General features: G+C 45.2%; 1 protein-coding gene across 1 annotated transcript; it reads right to left on the bottom strand.

Annotated features, from left to right (window-relative positions):
- Window positions 1-1,795: 1,795 nt before the first annotated feature.
- On the bottom strand, window positions 1,796-24,880 carry LOC135918803 (uncharacterized transmembrane protein DDB_G0289901-like). Its single transcript, XM_065452505.1, has 5 exons — window positions 24,640-24,880; window positions 17,149-17,219; window positions 16,135-16,236; window positions 8,359-8,388; window positions 1,796-6,407 (listed from the first exon to the last, which is right to left on the bottom strand). Exons 1-5 carry the CDS (start codon window positions 24,878-24,880, stop codon window positions 2,553-2,555), a joined length of 4,299 nt encoding a protein of 1,432 aa, XP_065308577.1. The 3' UTR covers window positions 1,796-2,552.
- Window positions 24,881-25,487: the final 607 nt, after the last annotated feature.

The following is a 25,487-nucleotide window of genomic DNA, read 5'->3' as shown; positions in this document are numbered from 1 at the left end:
ATGCTATGGCACAACAAAAGCACTACTACAAAAAAAAGCTGCATTATACGGCCCAACGAGGTGACGTATTGCATTGGATATGGAACGTGTCAAGAAAATCAGAAAAACAATTTCATAGTATTCTTAACAGGCATGAGTTTATATTAAAAAAATATTTGAGACCGTTTATAAATGCGTTATAATCAGTAATATGTTTAATGTTAGTTGCAGTCTCATTCCACTGACGGAAGGCATGAAGTAGCGGTGAGCGAAAAAAAAACAAGTTAGTTCGGGTAAAGATGGGCTCTACTTTAAACTGACGATCAAGTCGCGAGGACATGATTTGCTGGTCTCACCTGAAGCGTAGCGCATTATGGAAATTGTGTTAAAGTTTGTCAAAAAATACTAGAAGCGGGGGGAGTTGCGTTTTTAAAGAACGACTAGAGAAATTTACGATTTTATTTATGTTATTCTTGCTGCTTGCAGGTAGCTTTGTGTGATGAATCGAGCCGCTTTATGTTGCAGAGACTCGAATTTCCTATATGAGGTGCGCTTTTGCTGGTTCGAAATTTGGGATGCGTATACGATTTTAGAGCGTACCAGGGGCGCTATAACGTAAAACTATTCGAAACTTTTATATTCCAATTCTACAATCAGCCCTCCGCGATTGGGGAAAAACTTTTTTGGACCTCACCAACTCCGCCTGCCTGTCATGCGACATCACGAAAACAGCCATAGCTCCCCATCTGATATGTTGTGTACACACTGATTATGCATGGTTTGACCGAACAAAAGAAGAATAGTTATTTCTGATTCAATGCCTTTCCGTCGTTTGCGCTCGGCTATTGGTCAAACGTTTTCGGCCTGCACCCACTTCACTTGTCTGTCACGCGACGTTACAAAACCGCAAAAACTCACCGCGTCAAAATGACGTCTACCCGTTAAAGATGCATTATTATGCCGAACAAAACTGTTTTTTTTTTCATCTCAATAGCCGCAGGCTGCCCCGTTCCGAAGAGAATAAAAGATGGCGGCTGCCGATCACTCAGGCACTGGCTACTCGCACCTGCCGGAGAGCATAGGTTTATTTGCGTGTAATGAAACTTTTTGCGTGGCTGTGTAACGTTTTTGAGAACTTTCGGCACGTTTACGACCTCGTTCTGCCAACTCTTCTTTGCTGAGGATCCCTTTTATCGTCAATCTTAGGCTTCAGTTGCACTCCGTCGCGATCGTCGACGAGACACCGTAAGCTAAGTAAAGGATAGTGGACCAATCAAAGACGCCGGCACCACCCTCTTCATCCGGTTATCGATTTTCAATGCAATGGCTTTGCCCCATCGAATCCCTCACCACGCGAGCGTGCTCCTCCCCTCTTGTGAGTCAATTAGTTAAGACAAGCCGCTCCGTGTGGCAATGTTATTCGTTTTGCAAGCAAACAGAAGTTACCTCTTATAAAGGAGGAGAGCGTTTGATTGGTCTGTTGAGCCAACCCTGCGGGTGACCACCCGGTGCTTGCGTTGGTGGTTACGCAAATTTCACGTCAGGAGATTGGAATGAAAACATATTGGAATAGTTTTACGTTATAGGGCCCGAGTAGTGGTGTAACAAGAAGTGTTGTCACGGGGTTAGCTAAATGCAAGTTGCGCCGAAAGAAACCAGTTGTTTTATGTGCTTTGCAAGCAATGGCGTCTAAACGAATGTTTCATGGCAAATCTCTTAACAAATGAGTGATGAAATTATTTATAGGGCATGCTGAGCTTATAGGCATATTGTTTAATGTGTAGTTGCGTTATACATAGTAAGCATTCGCCGTATATATAATGGTATTGGTTTTATTGACGTTAATTTCCATTGGTCGCTCATTACATCGGTTTGTGAGTAGCAAGCATGTATAGGCCTCATAATTTCTCCATAAATCACAAATCTTCCCCAAATAATCTGACTGTGGAACACAGGCTACTACTGATATCGTTAATATAATCTAAAGATAAGATGGCGCCGCTCACGGAACCCCGTGGTACACCAAATTTAACGTTGAATAATGAAACAAATGGTCATTCAGAAAAACCGAATGGTGATTAGATATACAATAAATTCATTATGTACGAATTAGGATTCCTGCTGCAGTACATCACTGGTATCTAATTCGATTTAACGGTGGCAATACGCTGCGTCGATTGCTTGATTCAATTGTAAACACATTTGCGCCGAAAAACAACGTGAGATGGGTGCCACCGAATTTTTATTGTCATATCAGCTCGTAAAGATACGTCGCTTCCAGTGGCAAGAGTTACTTTCACCCTGAATTACTTGTTAAATTTATAGATTAGTCATATGTAGCACTTATGTATACTTAGCCTTTTTTCTATACATTGGCTTTGTATATAATGAAATTTCTTTCATGCTCCCTATTTATTCTAACAGGCACTATAGGAGCGGATAATAATATCACTCATATGTGATAGAGGAGAAAGTATGTAAAAAAGACAACTGTTTTCTCGATTCTTTGCGCGTGCAAATTGTGAGAACATTCGGTTTCTTTATATGATTTACCACATATCACTGTAGTTTTATTAGTCTTGAAAAAAGATGTCATCGTCATATATTTCGATATTCCGCCGAGTAGGCGCCCTAGCCGTATATACACCACCCATGCCGAAGTTTCCACCGCTATAAGGTTGCATACCCACCATACTGCCAAAACCTCCTGCAAATCGATTGTTTCCGTAGCCTGCACCCATGTTATTATACGCGCCACTTAATGGGTTCCATGTTCCAGCGCTCATCACGCCACCTGTGTTACCAAACCCATTCGCTGTTCCACCATTCACTCCACCAAAACTTAATGGCCTGCCATTGCTAAATGAACCCGCGCCGAATCCCTCGCCAGCAACAGTATCAGCACCATGGTTATTGCCATGACTGCCGCTTGGGCCTTCATTTCTTCCAGCGCTGAGAACACCGACGGGTGCGCCTACTTCCCTGCCAGCGCCACTGCCGGCAATATCGATGCCAGCTCCTCGTGAGCTAGTTGAAAGTGATGGACTAGCGCCCTCGTCGGATGAACCAGCGTTAGTGTTTCGACTAGTGTTCCCTCGGAAACCTCGGTGGACTCCCTCAACACCTCCGCTAACAGCGCCGCTCACAGATCCTCTCGGTTCACCCGCACCAGTTCCCAGCAATGCGACACCGGAGGGACCGGCTATAGGACCATGTAATCCACCTGTAACAGTTTCAGTGCTTGCTGTGACGCCTGAAACTGGGCCAACTGCTACGCTGCTAGTGATGCCTATGGCGCCACCGCCAGCACCGTTTCCTCTTCCAACAACTGGAACGATGTCAATGACAGAAGGAGGGGAGTGGCCGCCAGGCACACCGGTAGTTATGCTTGCATTACTAGTGCCGACAGTGACGTTGCCCATTTCGACGCCGGTGTTGCTGGGAACACCCCCGACAGCTTCGCTCCCTCCTGCAGCTGGAAGGTTGGGAGGACGACCAGTGATCCCATTGGTTCTCATTCCTAACGTGGTACTCGCCTCACCGCCTACCTCATTTTCGGTTGCAGTTATACCAGCGCTAGCGGACGCTGCACTGTTTGCTCCTCCACTGGCCAACTGGTCAGTAGGTGTTGCACTCACCCTATTGCTTGAAGAACCAGCGCCTACTCCTTCTTCACGGCCTGAGGTGACACCGCTCAATCCACTTCCTGCGAGCGTGGTTACGCCAGGGCTACCGACGCTTCCGTTAGACAAGCCACCTGTAACTGACCCAGTCGCGCTACTGCCTGCTCTTCCCACAGCGGCCGGAATATTGTCTGCACCACCAGCCCCTCCGACAGCCATATTGCCTTGGCCAGCGCTACTTTGAACACCGGATGTATGAGATACAGTCGGACTCCCGCCTGATGAGCCAGGTTTACCAATCCCACTATCAGGATTGCCTACAGAGCCAATTCTGACTCCTTCACTGGCGCTGCTGGCGTGGCCAGTAAGTACATTGGTTCCTCCTCCTCCGCTAGAACCTTCATTATTACCACCTCCACCGATAGTCACGTGGCTGACATTATTGGAAACACCGCCGACACTCACGTTACTGGCCCCAGAGCTGCTTCCAACAATGCTTCTCAAAGGGGTATTGGCACCCCCGTTTGGTGAGCCGTTGTTAATAGCTACAATACCATGACTGCCTGCAGAGCCACTGCCAGCTCCGTCACTACCAGGACTGAGAGTTCCAGAAAGTACGCCGGTTGTGATTGTGCCGGTTGAACTGCCATTATTACCAGGTTTTAGAGTGGTACCGCTTGCTACCCCAGCGCTGTGGAGTAGGCCCGCACTGCTACTCACCGTACTTGCGCCAGCACCAAGAACTCTGCTACTACTAGAGGAAGTAGAAGCTGCTGCAGTTGCTCCTCCAACCGCTTCAGAACCTGAATTAAGGAGAGCACCTTTTTCTAGCGGAAATTTGTTGTTGCCAATTCCTATCCGACCGCTTCCAACACTATGAGCGCCAATTCCTGTGTCATTGCCACCAGCGCCAGCGCCTCCACTGAGCCCTGTGCTGCTTGAAGCATTATTAGGTGCGCCGTTGGTGCCACTTAGAACCGTTCTGCTTTCGGTTAACCCTGCACCCATTTGCGTACCACCGGCAACTGGACCGCTAGTTTCACCGCCGTTTACCAAACGTCCTGTCACACCGCTGGCTGCACCAGCCGGAGAGACAGCGGTGAGAACACGGCGACTTTCAGTGACGGTAGTGGATGAGACACGAGAACCAGTGGTTGATAATGTGGCGCGTACAGTTGCCATCCCAGTATTACCAGCAGAACTACCAGCGACAGCTGCGCTTCCTCCAGTGCTATTAACAATCCCACCACTGACACTTATGCCTCCTTGATCGTCGTGAACATTAGACCCACCACCATTACTGATACCTCTGCTGTTGTTTCCGACGCCTCCTTGACTTCCGACGCCACCTTCCGTAGCTGTAGCGTTCATAGCACCTTTGGAAACCGGGAAAGCCGGTCCGCCACTAGCAGCAATGCCGCTGCCAAACGAGCCGATGCCTTGACCTGCTCCGTTGGTGCTAACGGTAGCGCCCCCTATAGCACTTGAACTTTCTGTTCCTCTCACGTCGTTTGAGCCATTATTACGAACACTCTCATGTGAGAGTCCACCATTACTGATTCCTAATCGAATACCGGGGAGGGATGTGGTGTTTACCACTGTGCTGGAGCCGCTGCCAACAACACCGACGGCTGTATTCCTTTCTTCACTGCCACTTTCAATGCTGGCCCCGCCAGGGATATGTGTCTTGCTGCCGGACAAACCCGTGCTGCTCACTATAATCCCGTTAGTGCTGACAATACCTGCAGCCCCTGTAGCACTGCTACCACTGACGCCCCCGGCAGATACGCTGCCTGGGGCTCCGCCAGTTACGGTGCTATTATTACCAGCAATTGTGCGGCTCCCTCCTGCATTACCAACGCTTCCGACAGATCCAGTGCCTAAAGGCATGCTGCCTACTTCAACGTCATTGGCGCTTTTGCTGCTAAATCCGTTCTTTCTGCTATCAGGGGGACCTCCAATGACTAAAGCAGGATTACCATTGGCATCGCCACCCACTAGTCTATTACGGTCGCTCCCGGCTCCTAAAACGCTACTCATAGTATGACTTGTGTTCCCGACGGATGCACCTGCCATAACGGCTTCAGACACAGCGTTCTTTACTGTACCTATGCCCAGTACTGTGCTATTGCCTTTACCAGCGACAGCGCTAGCGTCCATGCCTCCGCCGCTTGTAGCAGCGTTAGTAACACTGACGCCAACAGGTCCGGCGGCTAAGTTATTAGTGTTTCTAACTCCACCACTGCCTACTAAACCTGAGCCATGCATTCCGCTTACGTGAGTACTGAGACTAGCTGCGTTTAATCTTCTAGAGGCACCACCCGTCTGTCCGCCGGTAGGCCCATGGAAGGTTCCATTTCCGCCGGATCTGGTCGAAGCATTTGCGATCCCGCTGCCTCTAACGGAACTTGAATTAGCTTCAAAAAGGCTGATCCAGCTGCTGTCGTGCTTGTATCGGTTTACAAGGAATATACAAATTATCCTGCATCCTACTTTACGTCGCTTCCCTCTTTTACCGCGACTGCCACTGCCAAAGGCGCGCGGTAAAGAACGCGTGTCGCCGAGTAATACCGTTTGACTAGCACAATCACAATCAAACCACATCCGTCTCCTCCTCCGTTCGATCTTCTGTCTCCTCAATGTTGCCGCACTTGGTGCTCCGGCTGTCCTGTTCAAACGTGTGTAGACAGCATGACCGTTGTTCCGCTGACTGGCATCAATAGAGGATCTGAGACCTCTCTTGATGCGCTTTATCTCTCCGTAACTTCCCGTCCCTTGGCACGATCCTCTTCGGCAGTGACCGGTCTATGTATCAGAAATAGGAAATAAAATAAATATAAGAACAGTAAGTATTATAAGAACCTTGGACAATGCATTTCTGCGAAGGATAGTTTTCATGCTCGTAGCACACAATCATTCTATCTTGGAATTATTAATGTACAATTAATTCAATTTGACCTTTACTTCTCTAAAGAGGCTATGCAATCGATGAAAGTACAACTTGCATAGATGTGTCGCTCCATTTGCAGAAACACTGTGCATGGGAATATGTTGACAATGTATCTTATAAATATTATCGTTTATTATAACTACAGCCACCGCGGTAGCTTAGCTGCTATGGTATTGTGCTCACAAGGACGAGGTCGCGGCATCGAGTCCCAGCCTCGGCGGCCGCATTTCACCGGGAGCCAAATTCTAGAACACTCGTGTCGTGTGCATTGGGATCACGGTAAAGATCCCTTGGTGGCGAAAATTAATCTGGAGGACCCCACTACGGCGTGCCTCATAATCAAATCGTCGGTTTGGCACGTAAAATCTCAGAATTCAAGTCAATTATTATACCTTGAGAAGTTTCACGCTCAGGGCCTAGGTCTTGCTTGAAATCTTGAAGATCAGCATACATTTCTAAATTTGTTTATTACGTTCTGCAAAACATTCTGTTAAGAGATACTTTGTGTCTAAATTTCTCGCGTGGGGTGGCGGATTTCACACCGCTAGTCTTAATTTCAGGAAATACTCGTGCCGGAGTGTGATGGAATCGTCATTTTCATGTTTTTGCTACGCGATAGCGACTATGCAGCTGTTATCTGTACCACTCTGCTCCCAAATGCACTACCTGCTGGATAATTTTCGACACATCTTTGCTGCGACATTCATCTGTCAGACGGCAGAATAGGCCACTATATGACGAATTTCGGCGATACTATGCTTACTGACACGCATTGAATTAAGACAAGAAAAAGTACTTAAGGTAAGAATCTCTTGAAGTCTCTAGTATCAATGTATAGTGGCAACGTAAATATTGCAAAAGGCACCCATACGTCTAAGTTCCTTTGTTAGAAAATATGCTTTATAACAACACAGATATATGAAACTGTGTGCTGTTAGTTTCCTGTTTTTTTTTTGACGTACATTAAAGAGCGGTGACAAAGAGGCATCCCTATTAAGAACTAAGCAAGAAAGCCGAGCTCTGCTGTATAAATTGTGTCGGATTAGTAGCGGTTCAAAATACTTCAAACATTATTTTTGTTTAATTTTAAACTTGCGTGCCCGTCTCAAGAAATCCTACTTGAATGTTGTCCTACTCTATCTTAAAAGACATTGTTTAAATAAAGGTGCCAAAAGAGAACAGTGTTCCTCATGTGTTGTTAAGAACAGCCTCATTTAAGCTATGCTTGAGGTTTTTTTTTTCTCAACACATTCGTGCGGAATTAATTCCTTACTGGTACATGACAGAAGGCAACAATAAACTGTGCATAGTCTCGTTATCTATCCCTTTATTCCTGATTCTGTACATGTCATTTCGCGAAGAGTTAGACTCACCAGTAGTTTTTAAATCTTCATTCGTTCTTACAACTATAAATTATTTTTAAGTAATTTGACTCATTTACTTTGTTAACTTGCTTTTTCATTCGATAATAGAGTATCTTTCGGCGTGCTACGGCCCCATGTAAATCGGAAAAGATCGGGCAGAACAGGGGCAATATTTTCTAGCTGCTCTATAAAACGGATCATAATACGTGCTCATGCTAGCCCTTAGATAATAATTTCCTCCTGCGAACATGTCACCGTCTCAAAAAAAACTGGACCTAATATGAAATGCTGTTTGTGTCCTAAATGCCGGAAGAGCTTCAAGCAGTTCTTGCCTGCCGGACATTTATAGCAGCCGAACTCATACAATGAGTTCAAGTACAATGCAAAGTACTTAGTGTCACTGTAGTGAAAGAAGTGAAAAGGGCACAATAATCCTAATTACCTTTAGTTCTTGGGAGAATGGGTCCTTGATCTGAAATTGTAATAACAGTAGTTTTTTTTTTATTAACGGCGTGCAGTCATCGCGCCTGTTTTCATACAACGCTGTACTACTTTGTATAGAGCGTACACGCATGTCGCGTCCATTCTGAGGTATTATGAGCAAACAAGCACAGTTTTTGTTAATGTTGTGGCCGAAGTAGGTACTAGCAAGCGAGTTAGGGCGTGACAGGGAAGCAACAAGCAGCTTCAGTTGTCGCGTCCCCAGGACAACAAAACAGATGAGCTTCGTCTGCCACTACGAAACCAGTCTCGGTGGCAATTCCGAGGTGCGAGTCAGGCAAGCTAAGGACTTAGGTATAACGTACCTAGTGCACTTTGTTATTTGTGTGAGGTGTAATGCGTGTGCGGCTCAGATTTGAAGACGTTTACAGTGAAGAAATTCTCGCACATGTTTCAGAAGCCTATTCGCAGCGCATACTAAATTTATAGCTGTTTGCAGTACACACTTGTGTCGGGCATAAACAACTGCGGATGTTTATAACTTGTGAAATCGGAATTGTCGATAAATTCATGCGGCACGCGGGCGAGATATGTGGCGTGAAAGAGGAAGAGTGCCCGAAATGTGTTACAAGATATGAGCAAAGATATGAAGGTGGTTGCAAATAACGCAAGGCGCTTAGTAAAAATCGCACAATTGCAAAGCAATAAATCGTGAGCAGTGAACCGGCAATGGCGCCCCTTCGTGGTGGCAGATATTTGTCATTCCGAACAACTGCAGAGATGCCTGCACCTTTTAGTCTGCCGATAAGTTACCCCCAGTTTTCCGTATCGGGTATCTCGATTTCCACCCTTTACGTTGGGCTGATCTCGAAGATTGGACAGTCTAAACATGCTGACCTATCCCGAGGGTTGTGCAGTCGGAAACTCTGGGCCGTTCCTCTGGTTATATGCAGTAAAAGAATTCACGGACGATTCGCGATACTCCCGAATGCGAAGTTGGCGCGCAGTTCTATGCATGTCTTCATTCGCGTTTGATTGGCTGTCGAGGAGAATTTGTTTCCTACGGCACGTTGAAAACGGAGCGAAGTGTGGCGCGACTCCCTCGCTAATCTGTAGATCCTTGCCGCAGCGCGTGGGTGGTGCGTGGGCGCGATTCACAGCAGCCGCCGCAGACAGAGCTTCCAGACATGGATGGATGGACGGATGTTATGAGCGTCACCTTTGGAACGGGGCGGTGGGTTGCGCCACCAAGCTCTTGCTACTATACTGCCTAATATTCTACCTAGGTTAAACAATGAAAAAAGAAAAACAAACACTATGAACTACCACGCCCAAATTTTCTGATCCCCTATTGCGAACTGTGCTTTTGTACGTCTCCGTCTTTTGTCGTTTCCCTACTTTTCTTCCACCAATCCTCCAGTCGCCTCTTACTAATGTCTATTGCGGACATGTTTGCTTTACCACTGCTCCCTCTGAAACCAAGGGCTTCAAGGAGGCCTGTGGTGCCTAAATCGACCGCTGCCTACATCGCGTGCTACTATGGCGCCATCTCGTAGGCATCGACGCCGCGCTATGCTTTCCTTTCACGCTTTCGCCATCCCTTCCTCCTCCGCTTTCCTCGTCGCGTCTTTCATCGCTCTCAGCGCTCCGCGTTCACTTTGTCAAACTTCGCGGTGTTAATTGGCTCGGTTACGAATACACTGACGCTCGCCACAGGAACAGGCGCCTTAGAGATGCTCTTTAATATTTTATTTGTTTATTTATTTACTTATTCACACATACTGCAGCCCCTGCTGGGGCTATAGCAGGAGTGGATAATACAATACATGAAAGAAATACAATAGGCAACAAAGAAAGTTTAGACGCCGTGTTGAGGGAGTGCAGACAAGAATTCATTTAATGGGAGAGAAGGCTTGGTTCCTGGTAGTGAATTCCATGCTTCAACAGTTTTAGGGAAAAAGCTATACTTAAAAGTATTAGTGCGTGCAAAAAAATGGTGTAATGTTAAGCGCGTGATGTCTCCTACTAGAAGAGATTTTTGCAAAGGTGATATATTCATTACTGGAGAGGCGACAAGATGAGTGAATAATGCCATGAAAAAAATTTAAGGAACGAACGTGTCGCTGTTCGGCGAGAGATGTAAGGTTGAGTGAAGACATGACTGACGATAGTGAGAACTGGTGGTCATAACGTCGGTAGACAAATCTGATCGCTTTCCTTTGTATGGCCTCAACTCTGTCTATTTCGTACTGCTTGTAGGGATTCCAAACGATACTACCATACTCAAGTATAGGGTGAACAATAGTTTTATATAACAGTAATTTAGTGTCGCGCGGAGAAATAGACAGAGTACGACGTAAATAACCGAGTTTTTGTAGAGCTTTAGACGTAATGGAATCCATGTGCTTTGACCAGGACAGGTTAGTGGTGAACGTGCGACCAAGATATTTATATTCAGAAACGCGTTGAATTAAACTATCATTAAATCCGTAGCTGAAAAGGAACGGGTTAGCTTTATTAGAGAAGGACATAACGACAGTCTTACGGAAGTTAATATTCATTTGCCATGTTTCACACCATTTAGCCAATCTGAGGAATGATTCACTAACGCGAACATGCTCACAGGGAGATGAAATGATGTCATACAATACGAAGTCATCTGCATACATTCGAATTTTAGATGATATATCGTGTGGCAAATCATTACTATATAGTAAGAAAAGTAGAGGTCCTAGGACCGAGCCTTGAGGGACGCCCGATGACATATCCACCACCGAAGAATTAATGGAGTTAAAGCTGACAAATTGAGTGCGGTGAGACAAAAAACTTTCTATCCAGTTCACTAATTGAGGGTCGTTAAGAATGGCATTTAGTTTGGACAGTAGTTTTGAGTGAAGTACGGTATCGAAAGCTTTGGGAAAATCTAAGAATATAGCGTCAATTTGAAATCCCTTATCCAGGTTAGAAGCTATGTCATGCGTGAACTCGACAAGTTGTGTTATGGTGCTAAAACCGCGTCTGAATCCATGTTGAACATTAGAGAGAATGTTATTTGATTCAAGGAATTCCATAATGTGTTTGTATATTATATGCTCTAGTATTTTGCATGAATATGGTGTTAAAGATATTGGCCGGTAGTTAGAAAGATGCTGCTTACTACTTGACTTATGTAACGGAAGCACCTTAGCCATCTTCCATGATGAAGGTACTATGCCGGAAGTTAGTGATTTGTTGAAGATAAGAGTAAGGTATCGTGAAGTCCATAAGGCATGCCGAACGAGAAACAAATTCGGGATTCCATCAGGCCCTTCACTTTTCTTTGTATCAAGATTTAGTATGAGGTTTAAGACACCTTCTGCGCTAACTAGGACATCATTAATGGGGCAAGTCGGATGAATGTTTGGAAAAGGAGGAACAATATGATTATCGCAAGTAAAAATGGACTTAAAGTATGCGTTGAAGGCGTTCGAGATTAATAGTGAATCACTAGTCATTTCGTTCTTCACACATAAGGATGTACAAGAGCTGTCACGAGGAAGAATGGATCCCCAGAATTTACGCGGGTTACTTATCAACAGAAGCGGTAGCTGCACGCTATAAAAAAATCTTTGGCTGATTTGGTTTTTGTACAAAGATCCTCCTTCGCCTTAACTAACCTAGCAGTGTGTACGGGGTTATGGGAGTCCTTCAAGCGTCGAAGCCTGCGAACATGACGTGAAAGATGTAGTGTATCTCTGTTCATCCAAGGGATTTTAGTATTTTTCTTTTTTGTTTTGATGGGAATGAAGTGTTCGATACATGAAATGACAATATTTTCAAAATATGTCATGAGAACATTCAGGTCACTTGATATGCTGAGTGTTTCAAAGGTCGACATTGAAGATACTAATGTGCAAAAAGACAACGATCATTGTCAATATAAGCAGATGGCCGGAACAGACGACAGAATGACCGAACGAACAGTGAATGAGAGAAAGAGAGAACCATATAGAATGAAATGGCGAGCCTGAAAAACATCCATTAAGAGAGAATGAAATAGAAGGAGAGAAGAGGAGAGAGTAAACAACTGAGCAAACAAACACGTGTTTTTCTTCCTGATTTCTACCGCTGATTATCGACTACAAACGGAGAAAATGACCGAAATGTCCAGAGAAACATAGAGCCCTATAGCGCAAAACTATTCCAATATCTTTTTATTTCATTATCCTGACCTCAAATGGACGTAACGGCCTACGCATTCCTCGGGCGGGCACGCGTGGCGTTGCCTGAATAGCCCAATCAAATGCTATCCTTGTTTATAGGTGGTCTCTTTGCTTTCAAAACGAGTACCATTGCTTACATTGAGCGGTTTTACTTTTCTATCTTGTTGCCAAGAGTCGAGAAGCGCGTTCAAGTGGAGATGGATTCGATGGGGACGAGCCAGCGCACCAAATATAGACAACCGGATGAAGAGGGTGGTGCCGGCGTCCGCGATTGGTCCGCTTTCCCTCATTTAGCCTGCAGCGGCTGGTCGCAAATCGCGGTGGCGTTTAGCGGAAGGTTAAGAATGGCTCTAAAGCGGATATTCAGTAAAGAAGAGTTAGCATGCTCTGAACGTGCCGAAAGATCTTGATAACATTAGGCGGCCTCAAGAAAAGTTTTATTATATTCAATTAAACCCATGCCCTCTGGCAGGTGCTAGTAGCCAGTGCCTGAGCGATCGGTGGCAGCCATCTTTTATTCTTTTGGGTACGGAGTAGTCTCCGGCTATTCAGAAAAGAAATTCAGTTTTGTTCGGAATATTAATGCATCTTTAATTCATGCTCGTCCCGTTGGCCCAGTGAGCTTTCGGGGTATTGTGACGTCGAGTTACAAGCAGGTGAAGCGGATGCAGCTCGAAAACGTTTCACCAATAGCAGAGGGCTAATGGCGAAATGCGTCGAATCATAAATAATTCTTTTTCTCTTGTTCCGTCCAATCATGCATAATCATTGTGTACGCATCATATCAGATGGGGAGCTATCGCGGTTTTCGAGACGTCGCGTGACGTACAGGCGAAATGGGGCTGGTCCAAAAAGCTTTTGACTAATCGCGGAGCGCTGATTGGAATAGTTTGGAAGGATCTGGAATAGGTTTGCGTTAGAGCGCCTATATTCGCTTTAAGCTTGAGACTGCCCGATGCTTCCTTTCTCCACTCACGCGATTGGTGACGGGTATAGTGCAATGCGCGCTAACACTTCCTCTTACTCACCCTTCCCTCTCCAAGGAAAGGCATTAAAGTGTCTTTGACTTGCTTTCGAAAATTTCTTATACTATGATTTATCATGTGAACGCTACAAAAGGTTTTAAAGATCGCCAAAGCATACCACAAAATATACAATTCTAGAGCTCACAATATGCCTACACTTAGCGGGCAGGAAGCGGTCGTCCGACGAATGAAGAATATTTAGTACTAAAATGGTCAAATAAGGATCCTTTACAATTGTTCAACTCAGTTGCGTGAGACCCGCATATTTCTGAGATACGTAAGAAATGTGTGTTTGTGAGGCAAGGAGTCATGCTTATTTCGACAGGTTTGACAGCAGGAACCTAATCACACTACATTCGCTTACAAATTTTCTACGATTGCATTCCCGTACGCTATACGAAAAGTCATCGTCTAACACCTAACTGCGTTTGGCCAGATTGTTGCCTGCAACGTGCGTAAAACGCTTGACAAACTTGCGTGTACGTAATTACGTAAATGCACTGTTTTTACCGGATTAATCTGGCGACCATGGTCGACTTTTTTGTGAAGCGCTGCGTCTGTATTCAGATGATTTAAAGTGAGATGCTTTGAGAGATTAAAGTCCTCTATGGAAAAATGCAGTCTTGTGACAAAGCAGCCGTGCTTCTGCACTTCTAAAATACCAAGTCTTTGATTTCGACGCAACGCCCATTAACTGAGTATCGTGATTTGGTGCTGTTAGACGGTAAACGATTTTGATTGTGAAGTGTACGTAGTAGAATGATAACGCTCGACATGGCCAGGACTAGCATAGGTGCCACTGTTCCTGAGTTGCAGAATAACGTTTTATCGAAATTACCAGAAAGAAAAACAAACATTTCTTAGTTTCGTAATATAGCACGACGTTTTACCGAAATTCCTTTAGCCAATATTGAATGAGAGGCGGTGGGTGTCATTTGTGGGTGTACAACATGAACGTAGAACGAGCTGGAAGAAGTTTGACATGCAAATGACTTTCTTGTGCAAGCACGTCCAAAGGGAAAGACCCATGCAAGATTTCCAGACCTCAATGCAAACACAGGGGATGTAGAGGCGATGAAATGTACACCTATGTATAGGTTTACATAACATGAGAGTTGTCTGTGCAAATTCCAGAGAAAGACGTAGGTGGCTTGGCCGAAAGCAATTTTGCAACTTTATGCCTGGTGTTTACCTTCTATAGCTTATGAGTTTACTCAAATATCTTTTTTGTTTTCGTTAATTACGCTTATTCTCCACGTGTTTTGCAGAATTAGGTAGATAATTTTCTTTTCGGATATTCACTTGTGCCACCGTTAAAGGAATGATAGGTTACGCGATAGTTACAGGCACAACGGCAAAGAAAAGGGACATGACATAGCACGTTTTCATGCAAACGTTATATGCCGTCGCATTCATTTACGGAACTTTATTACTTAGCATATTATTCACCTTCAACCTATTTTCTCTCGTATATTTTGTGTATCTGACGAGATAATTTACTTACTCTGGCGATCATTTGTTCATTTCGTTTGATACACATATTTCGTTGTTCTAAATTACCAGCTATACTAAATAATACAAAACTAAAATATCACTTTTTGCCGTATATTGTCGTTTTGCGTCCTTTCTTGAGAGCAGCTCTTAGGCGCCCATTCCTGCGACGGGCATCGGCATCCTTGACGATGTAACCCAGCAAACTTTCACAGCGAAATTTGAAAGAGCGAACGCGGAGCGGGGATGATAGACGCCAGCGGCGAACGGCAGAGACCAATGAGAGCGCTCCTTCAGTGACGTGTGCGCGGGAAAGGGTGTCATGCGGACCCGCCCAACCACTCGTTTCGTACTATCATTCATTTGTTCGCGTCAGCTCTCGCTCGCGCTAATTTTGTTGGCTTTTTTGGTATCGTTCACACATGCTTCGATTCTCATTCTATGCGAGTTCTGTAATCTGATTCTATGTGCGACGTGGTCCCCGTAGCGTCTTATGGAAGCCACGCGGGCACGAGCGATTAGACTGGAACCATCGACGAGTCATGTATAAAAGCTGACGCCCTTAACCCGTCTATCACACTAGCGACGATTGCCGACTCTGGTCGCCGCTATCGTTGTGTTTGAGTGTTACTTTAATTTGCTGGGCACAAGTTCGCCCAATAAAAAGTTAAATTTGTAGCTCACAGTTTAGACTGTGCCGTTCTTCACTGTTACTGCCACCTGGCAATGTAATCATAATGCAAAATAGTGTGAGCCAGTTCCTTCTGAACGATGAGTGACGCAACCGGTGGAAGTGCCTGTTCTGCCGCAGCGGCTAAACTAGCAGCCCGAGCAGATGCTCAGCTCCGCCACCGAGGGGACCCTGTCCAAAATCTAATTCTTTGCCACAATAAATCGCGAACTGAAAATGCCTCTACACCTGCGCTGAAAATTTGTATTACTGAGTGTCGTAATCGTCGCTGACGTTTTTTTTTCATTTAGGTCAAGATTTGGGTTATATGCCGGTGCAAGTAGCCAAATGCGCAAATGCTCAAACGAAAATTTACGTGTTCCGCATACCTTGCAAACAGTTCCGTCAGGCTCCCACTGCACAAGTATCTTTGGTGGCAGTTCGTGAGATAATAATAGACATGGATACGTACATAAGCCCATGGCTGGATTCTGCAAAGACAGATAAAGTCAATACAAAACCTCCTGAAACTTCCCAGTGAAACAGTCTGAATGTTAAATTTGCAAATGATGCAATTGCATGTATACAGACGTGTATACAGTTACGTGCATATATATGCAGCATTAAACTAGAATGAAAAACTCATGGCTATGACAGAAAAGTTTTAGATGGGGTCGATCTGAGCCTAGATGTGAAGTATTTTCCGGGTAAAATTCGCTGTCTAGTGTGGTCATTGAACTGACCTGATAAGAGAGCTTTAAAATCACAGTTTTCTAAGTTTGTTGCCTATCTCGCAACTGTTTTATTCCACATCCTACCGTTCAACAGAAAAAAAATTTCCCAGCCACATTAGCGATATGACGAAGTGGCACCCTACATACCTATGGCAGAAAAACATTCGACGGAGACCGAATGAAGTATTGATAAAGAATTCATGAATATAAATCCTGTACAGTTTACATTATTGCATAAACATACTCGGCGTATGTCCTTTTGTTGATTTACTTGTTCAGTACTCCTCGAAGCAGTGGTTTAACAGAAAGTGCTTTTGGCATCCGCGACAGTAGTGTACTTGAAATATCTTCATTGGAGCAACACAACATTGATATATCAAGATTACGATAAGCAAATTAATAATACAACCAATACATTTGTCTTTCAGAAGTAAGCCTTGTTAATAACGTTTACCTGTCGATTGTGTTTTGGCTCGCATTTATCCCTCTGGGCAAACTGGGTCACATTCATTAAACCTCACAGTGTATATGTCACTGGAATCAAGCATCAACCTTCTCTAGAAGCATTCTTTCCATAAGGATCGCTAATTACGATAGGAAGTCGAACTTATTGTAGAGAATGAGGCATCGTAAAGCAACGTGAACGCTACCCTCAAGCCGTGTACTTACGATCACAGGTAGAAAAAGTCGATGACAGTATCGCTCTCTTCGGTCATCTGCTTCATATTGACAAACTGCTCCTGAATGTAAAACAGAAAAAGTCAATTTATTTTGAGGTGAGTGCTCAATACTGCGAGTGCTTAATGAGCCAAGACATGTCTACTAGACAGATGCAATGCTTATGATAGTGTGCAAACTGTAGGCAATAAAATATGTGCACTAATCTTTGCTGTCAAGCGTAAAAAAACTGCCACCACAGTATTTATTTATTTATTTACCCATTTATTTGTTTACTCTTAATTACTTATTTATTATACCTCAAGGACTCCAGAAATTAGGTATTACATGAGGGATCGGCTGAGTTTAACAAAACAGTGACTCGAGAACAGCCTTGAGTTGATGTTCGTCGGAGTGGTGCATGGCCTTGGCAGGCAGACCGTTGTTGTCCCTTGCAGTTTTCACAAAAAATTATTGTAGATGTGAGGTAGTGTGCGCAGGGCGAAGATACAGGGGTTTTCTGTGATTTAGGCGGCTGCGCTGGCTATGAACTGCTAATATAGCTGAATGTTCAAGTGGTGACTGATAGAATTTGTGAAAAATGACACAGTCTGGAAACATGCCATCGAGATTTTAGATTAGCAATATCAGCGTGCGTTTTAGATCAGAAGCGCTTGCATAAAATTAGTCAAAGCAAATAAACCGGGCTGCAAGGTTTTGAAGTGATTAAGTGTATCCGGTTATGCTGATGAGCATCCCAGACAGAGCATGCATACTCTAACTTAGGGTGGACATATCGGATGTGAGCAAATAATCTTACTGTTGGGGAGCGAGTCTTAGGTTCCAGCAGAGAAAAGCGATAATACTGGTAACAGAGGGTAAAATCACATCTGCCGATGTTTGCACTGTGGCACATTGTTTTTTCTAGAGGCGGTACAAGACTATGACACATGTCCCTTAGTTCCTTGAAGAACAAACTGAAATTTGTTTTTAGATACGTGATTATCATGCATACTCGCACAACATCCACTGCAAGTTAAATTTGCTTGAAGTAAAACGAGTATAAAGTCATATGGTTTTCCTAAAAACAACGCTTGGCAATTCCAAAAGCCTCAGTTGCGGCAAGGCTATTTGAATTCGCGTGCTGAAAAGCTGTAAAGAAAGCGCTGCAGCCTGTACATTTCTTTTGCTTTATCTTATGGCTCCAAAGTCAGCAACAATGATCTGTCATGTGCCTCATTGTCTATACTGCCGAGTGCATGACAGCTGGCTGTTCTGTGTTTTTGCTGCTTTGGGGCAAGGAGAGGACGACCGAGTGAGCTGAGTGGCAAGGATGCCCTGTCAGAAAAGGTGTGCGATTGAATCTATGTGCTTCCTTGAGATGAAAGTTAATAGTTCTATATAAAGTAACATTTCTGGTAGAAATAAGGTGGGGTAAGGTTTTTCATGCATGGCAACCAGCAATATGCTGCCAACAGCGATCGAAACACTTTGTAACAACCCGCTGCCCTTGTGCGCAGCTGGTGACAACTAAGACGGCCACTAGTACTGGATCCTTACTACGACCAGCCGAGAAAGATGTCAACCCACTCAATGGCAAGCTGGACTCGAGAGTCTGCCAGTCCATCTGCTTCGCGGGTTTTCAACATGCCGCGAACCCCAAGGTTTTTTCTTGTAGACGCTTTTGAGGGCGTTGACGACTGGTAGAACAACTACAACATTTGGCAGCGTCAAAGAATGGGACAACAACAGGAAGCTGCGGCATGTCTACTTCACTTTTCATTACTCGGCGCGCACCAGGTTTGGAAACTATGAAGGTTGCTTGGGGATCTTGCAAGAATATTGTAGGCAGCTGCGAAATAACTACAAAAGATTGTACCCTAACGAGCAAGCAGAACGTGCCTTCTATTCGGGGAATTAGAGACCAAATAAAAGGGTCGCCATGTTTGTTGAGGACATATCGCGGCTCTTCTGGCGAGCTTACCACGGAATCACAGTAGAAAAAAAGTACGCTTGTTGATACGGGGCGGAAATGAGGAGTTAGTTGTTCAAAGGTGTCACTCATAACCCGGCAGTTGCGCTAGCCGAATTCCTCAATGAAGCAACAAAAATGGAGCGCATGCTGATGCAGCGGTCATCGCTGTAGGAGAGCTCAAGGAACTCTACATCTCTCGTAAGCCCCGTCGACCCGTGACTGGACGACCCACAGGGAGTTAGTTCGCTGTATTGTACATGGGGTGCAAAACGCTCACGCATTGCCTGCTCAACCCTACGTGCGCCATTTCACTGATGCTGTCCGCGAAAAGGAGCAGCAGCTGGTGCAATTACTGGTCGCTCCACCACCCGAGCTCCCCTTCTTACGTACGTTAAGCCTTAGGCGCTCCAATGCCGGCCGTCAGGTATCCATTAACGCAACAGACGATGCAGCACTTCTCGAGCACTTTGAATTACGCATGCCGAAGTATAAACATGCGGAATGTCAGTGTGTGGGGCGCTTCCGGCAATCGGCCACTCTACTACAGCTGTAGTCAAGCAGGGGCTCTATAACGTAAAGCTATTCCCTACTTTTCTATTCCGAGTCCGCAATGATCCCTGCGCGTTTGGTCCAAAGCATTTTTGGACCACCTCCACTTCGCCTGCCTATCATGCGATGTCACGAAAACCGCAATATCTCCTAATCTGGCATGACGTGTACACAGTGATTATGCATTACTCGACCTAGCGAAAGAAAAATTATAATTTATGATACGACGCCTTTTCGCCCTATTCTCTGATATTGGTCAAAATGTTTCAGGCTACACCCACTTCACCGGTCTCTCGACGTCAAAAAACCGCGAAAGCCCATTGCGTCAAAGTGATGTGCACGCGTTACATTATTATGAGGAAGAAAACTGCATTTTTTTCTGAATAGCTGGAGACTGCCCCATTTCGAAAGGAATAGAAGATGGCTGCCACCGATTGCCCGGGCACTGGCCACTCGCACCTGCCGGAGAGCTTGGGTTTCATTAGGTATACAAAAATATTTTTGTGGCCGGAGAACGTTACCGAGCCCTTTCGGCACGCATACGACATCGCTATGCCAACTCTTCTTTGCTGAGGATCCGTTTCAGCGGCATTCTTAACTGTCCGTTGCAGGCCGCCGCAATTTTAGACAAGCCACCACAGGGTAAATAAGGGAAAGCGGACCAATCGCAGACGCCAATACCTCCCTCTTCATGCGGTTGTCTATTTTCAGTGGGCTGGCTCGGCACCATCGAAACCCTCTCCACTAGAGCGGGCTCAACGCTTTTTGTAAGCCCCTTAGATACGACGAACCGCTCATTGCTCATTGATATTCGTTTTGAAAGCGAATAAATGTGACTATAAAGAACAGGAGCGTTTAATTGGGCTGTTGAGGCGACGCTGCAAGACACCGCCCGATGCTTGCGTCGGTGGCTGCGTAAATTTGCCGTCAGGAGATTGGAACAAAAACATTTTGGAATAGTTTTACATTGGTAGCGCCTCAGGTCGCCTATCCATGAGTGCACATAGTGGCAAATGGTTCTTGACGCGTTTGGCCCTGAGGCACCAAACGAAGGAGTCACCCTACGTTGCCTCCTTTATCTAGTTACGCGAGTGCTACCGGAAAGTCCCCCTTGGTATGGATTTTCTTCTCGAGTACCGAGCAGTTATGAATGTTTGGTTTTCTGACTACCCGGCCCACGGAATTCAAGATGTTAATACGCGCAACACAAACCTGCGCATTCTTGATAACACTGAGACATTCCCGCCATGAACTAGTGAACTTCATAACGGCCAAGAATGAGTGTGATGATATCAATAACGGTATCGCTAGAAGACATCTGTCGGTGGTTTTGATACAGCAAGCTTGCGTAGTCCGTAGCATTATTTTGCTAAACCGTAGGATAACTGAAGATTTAGCTACGAACTTCAGTGGTTCTACTCTTGCAGAATTTCCTGCAGCCTTCGAGAGCAACACTAACACTGCGGTTGCAAGCAGAAATCGACGTAAATCACGACCATTTATCCACACAGAAAGAATGTATATACACAATTTTAAGCTTCTTCACCGAGTGTATAGCGTCCAGGTTCAGAATTTAAACAGACCCCGATCGCGAATCACTGTATTAAAACGGACCCGGCTGAACTTTCCGTCCGACAGCACGGCTGGCGAGTGTTGCAAAAGAAGCAAGAGACGATTAATTTTCACGTGAAGCAAAGGCTCGACGATGACGTAATTCAATCCTCAACCATGCCGTGGGTGACCGCCGTTGTACTTGTGAAAAACCAAGAGAACGGCAGTCTTCCATTTTATGTCGATTATCAGAGCAAATGAAGTTGTCTACCCTCTTTCGCCCATAAACGACACCAGATACTGGCAGGCCGAAGTGTACGATTGTGTTCGCCAAAGAGAGAGTTGGTAAGTCTTGATGGCCTGTATGAATTTGACAAGCTGCCCTTCGGATTATTCTCAGATCCAGCGATTTTTCAAAGGATGATGCCCATCGTGCTGTCAGCAGGTCCTAAGTGAGAACATGTCCCTTACAGTCATACTATAGCGCTAATAATTTTCAGACATTTGAGCAACACTTGCAGTGACTTGAGTCAGTGTTTCCTACAATTCTCTCTCCAGGTCTTTCACTAAAGCATGAGAAATATGTCACTTGGTTCAGGCGCTCAAATTTCTAGGCCACGTTGTTAGTCACAATGGCGTTCGAATAGGCTCAGAAAAGAGTATGGCTTTTTCCGAATTTCAACCACCAGCTGACAAATGTTACACGCGCCGTTTTTGGTTCTCTGCACATACAACATAGGCTAGGTGCAGACTTTTTCGAAGATCGCCGAATCCTTGACCCATTCAACAAAAATATCCTGCTTGTTTGGCCTCCAAAGCAGAGGGACCTCTTCCCTGAGCTTCAGCAGCACCTCCATACACCGTCCTTACTTGGACCCTTTGATGAAGCTGCCGACACGGAACTGCATATTGATGATAGCAACATCGGCCTCGCAGCAGTCCTTGTGCAGTTGCAAGATTGCATTGAGGGCGCTATTGCTCACGCTAGCCGCATTTCACCAACTGGAGAAACAAACTAGTGTAGCTCTGGAAAGGAACAGACAGAAAGAAAACGACCTTTATCTGATTCTGAGGAGCTACTATCCGGACCCCCTAATGGGAGGCCTTCGAAGCAGCTGGCCGCGGCCACGTAGGGGACAGAACGCCGTGACGCCCCGCCCTTTCCTGGGTCCTCTGGATAGCCTGGCCTTGCTTTCAGAGTACCGTGCTTCTGATGGCCTCCTTCCATTCGGCTTCGCTGGAGAGAAGGTCGTTAGGCAACGCGGGACACCGGCAGTGCATGTGAGCCATAGAGCAAACAGTTTCACTGCAGTCGAAACGACCAGGGTCCTGGTTGGCCAGGGAAAGTTCTGCTTAACTTTTTGTCTTTGTTCTAAGTTCCGGCCAGAATTATACAGCCCTCCGTTCAGAGCGGTTACCGACCGTCGTGCCCTCTATTGGCTAGCCAGCTTCAAACACCCTTTAGCACGTCTCACCAGGTGGAGCCTTTGTTGATGACGAGAATTTGACTGAACAATCGTCTACAAGTTTGACTGGAGGCACACTGGTGTTCACTGCCTTTTGAGTACTACGCTTTATACGGCGAAAAGTGATACCCATGATGACGGTCGTTTCCTCTGCACTGTCATGTACCTGGCTAGGCTCAGCAGCGGCGGGTCGATTTGGAACTCGGAGAAATTATCGACTACATTGAAAGCTGCTGCTCGCATTCTCCACGGAGAATCGTGCGCTCCCCATATTCGTTGTCTCCACAGCAATGTTGTGTACAAAATCTCTATTTCTACCCATCTACGACAGGACTTCTGCTTGTCGTTTCATCGTGCGGCGTGCCGATGGGACCTCTTGGGACCATTCACGTACTTTGACCCAGATTTGTCAACACTGGCCTAAGCTCCACTAGGAAGCCAAGCATTACGTGAAAACTTGCTGCCAGTGCCAGCGTCGAAACACTGCATCTGAAAGCCTAGCCGGTTTGCTGAGACCGGTTAGCCCGCCAATGCAACCATTTCAGCAAGTCGGCATGGGCTTGCTCAGGTCGTTTGCCTCAGTCTTTCGTTGGCAGCCACTGGATCAAAGTTACCACTGATTATCTGACGCGATATTGCGATAATAAAGCCGTTCAGTGAGCCACTTCCAGAGATATTGCCAGCATTTTCATCCACAACAACGTGTTCCGGCTCGGTACACCAACCAGCAGCAGTAAAAACCGACCATTTTACAGCTTTTACATCAGAGATGAACCACAACGTAATGACGCTTTGTTGAAGAGCACATTGCCGAGCCTCTGCATATCACCTTCAGGACAAGGGCTTTACAGAGGGGTTAAAAAAGACAATCACTGACAGGCTTTTCATATATGTGGACAGAGGCACCGACAGGCACGACGTCTTGCCTTATGCCATATTTGCATACAACACTGCTCTTCCAGAAACTACTCCGTTCAGTCCGTTCCAGTCGCTCCATGGACTCGAGGTAACGACTATGCTGACAGCTGTGGTCTTACGCGCGCTTAAAATATTAGCATATATGCGGATAAATTCATCTAGCTTTCAGACGCAGAACAGGCTGGCGCGCGAGCAAATTCGGAAGATCAATTCCCAAAGCAAAAACGCTCACGATCTCAAAGTTAGCTACCAACCTGCTAATCAAATTTGGGTACGGAGCCCGATTCACCAACGCAATCGGTCGGAAGTGTTACTGCACTGCTACTTCGGTCCTTATAGGGCCCTGCGTCGTCTCAGCGATGTCAACAAGAAAGTTCTCCCTGAAGGCACAAATCGGCAATTGCATCGTGCGCAGCAGAAGGTCATCGTATCATTATCTTTGATAAGGTCATCCTCATTTCCCCTCTCCTTCAGCATGCTTCTGGGCCCCTTTACTTTTCGCAACCTTAATCCGTATTGTGGTCTGCGCGCTTTGTATTTTTTCGTTTCTGTTATGCATTGGAAGCATCGAGATGATGCTTTCTGGAAGGGCGTATGTACCTGCAGAACAGCTTGCCGTTCTGTGGTATTGCAGCTTTTGCGGAAGGTGAAGGCGACGGAGTGAAATGAGTAAACGACAACGAGGACACGCGGTTAGCGAAGGCGTCGGATTTAAACCATGTGCTTCCTTTAGATTAAGGCAATAGTTATTCTTTATAATAACGTACAATGACAGTATGCTCGAGAACACATGCAAAGCTCCTGCAACAATGGTCAATTAACCAGGCGTTTTCTGAATGATTCACCTACCAACTAAATGTATAAATAAGATGCCAACTTCATGACCCTAAACGTTTGCTTCGATGAGACATCTGGGGTTTCTGATCTTCAAATCACCCCTTTTAGATCGTCAAAGTTTGTGCTTAGTATATAAGGGATTTCTTTATATATTGCTATCTACAAATGCTTGAACTTGCACTAGAGTAAAAAAATCACTTTACTCACCTCGTATGAAGAAGACAACTGTTAAAAAACGCACCGCAGCATGAAAATGCATGAAAAGTATGAAACATGTTAAAGGACGTGGGGTAGTATACATCTGAATAGTTAATCGAGTACTTAAGTATGCAACATTGGGTGAAGACCTGCTACTGGAGAGTATTGTTCCTGCCGTTGATTCTATTTCACGATGAGAGCGCTTGTAAATAACTCTGTCAAGCTGCTTTGAAGCTTTGCTGTACCCCATGTTTCCTGTCCATTGTGCTGCTCTGCAGAAGCTGTCATACCCACAAGGAACAATTGCGTAAGCACTTGTATTTGCGGACCGAATAGCTCTAGTACGCCATACACATGGCGACATGGCATTTCTTCCGCCGTAAGAGAAATCTCATCCACTTCTGTAAAGAGTACATAAAATATAAATGCTAATATAAAATAAAATACATAAATGTAAAATGCAAAGTGCCAATATCGCTTAAGCTTCATTTTTGGAGAGTTTCTTCTGTAGCACAGCATATTCTGTGTACGTAAACTGATATTTATGGCCTCCTCCTTTTCCTAAACACGATAGCACGGGCGCACAGACAAAGTACAAATTTGTAAGAAAATGGAAGCAAACAATGCAGCTAGAATGGCGCGATGTAATTCCACTCTATGCACTTCCGACGCTTGCATTGCATGTATTTGCATTTCCATGCATTTCCAACGTAACGTCAATACGTAGGAAATAAAATTTGGCTTCAGCCTGTGGACATTTGGTACACATTTAGTACCAAACCGAGAGTAATAGTATTTGGAGCCCTAAAGCTTAACATGAATAGACGAGCAGCTAAGTGGTGTCGATTCAGCAGCGA

This window comes from Dermacentor albipictus, chromosome 2, assembly GCF_038994185.2.
Source record: "Dermacentor albipictus isolate Rhodes 1998 colony chromosome 2, USDA_Dalb.pri_finalv2, whole genome shotgun sequence".
In the NCBI taxonomy this organism is placed as follows: Eukaryota; Metazoa; Arthropoda; class Arachnida; order Ixodida; family Ixodidae; genus Dermacentor; species Dermacentor albipictus.
This window is presented reverse-complemented; position numbering and strand designations above follow the sequence as displayed.

Excerpts from the sequence above, each read along its gene's own strand:
- LOC135918803 (XM_065452505.1), bottom strand. The coding sequence starts at position 24,880 with ATGGGGTACAGCAAAGCTTCAAAGCAGCTTGACAGAGTTATTTACAAG. Across the intron at positions 17,220-24,639 it reads AGTTGTCTTCTTCATACGAG|GAGCAGTTTGTCAATATGAA; the intron begins GTGAGTAAAGTG and ends TTTTACATTCAG. Across the intron at positions 6,408-8,358 it reads CATTCTCCCAAGAACTAAAG|ACCGGTCACTGCCGAAGAGG; the intron begins GTAATTAGGATT and ends TCTGATACATAG.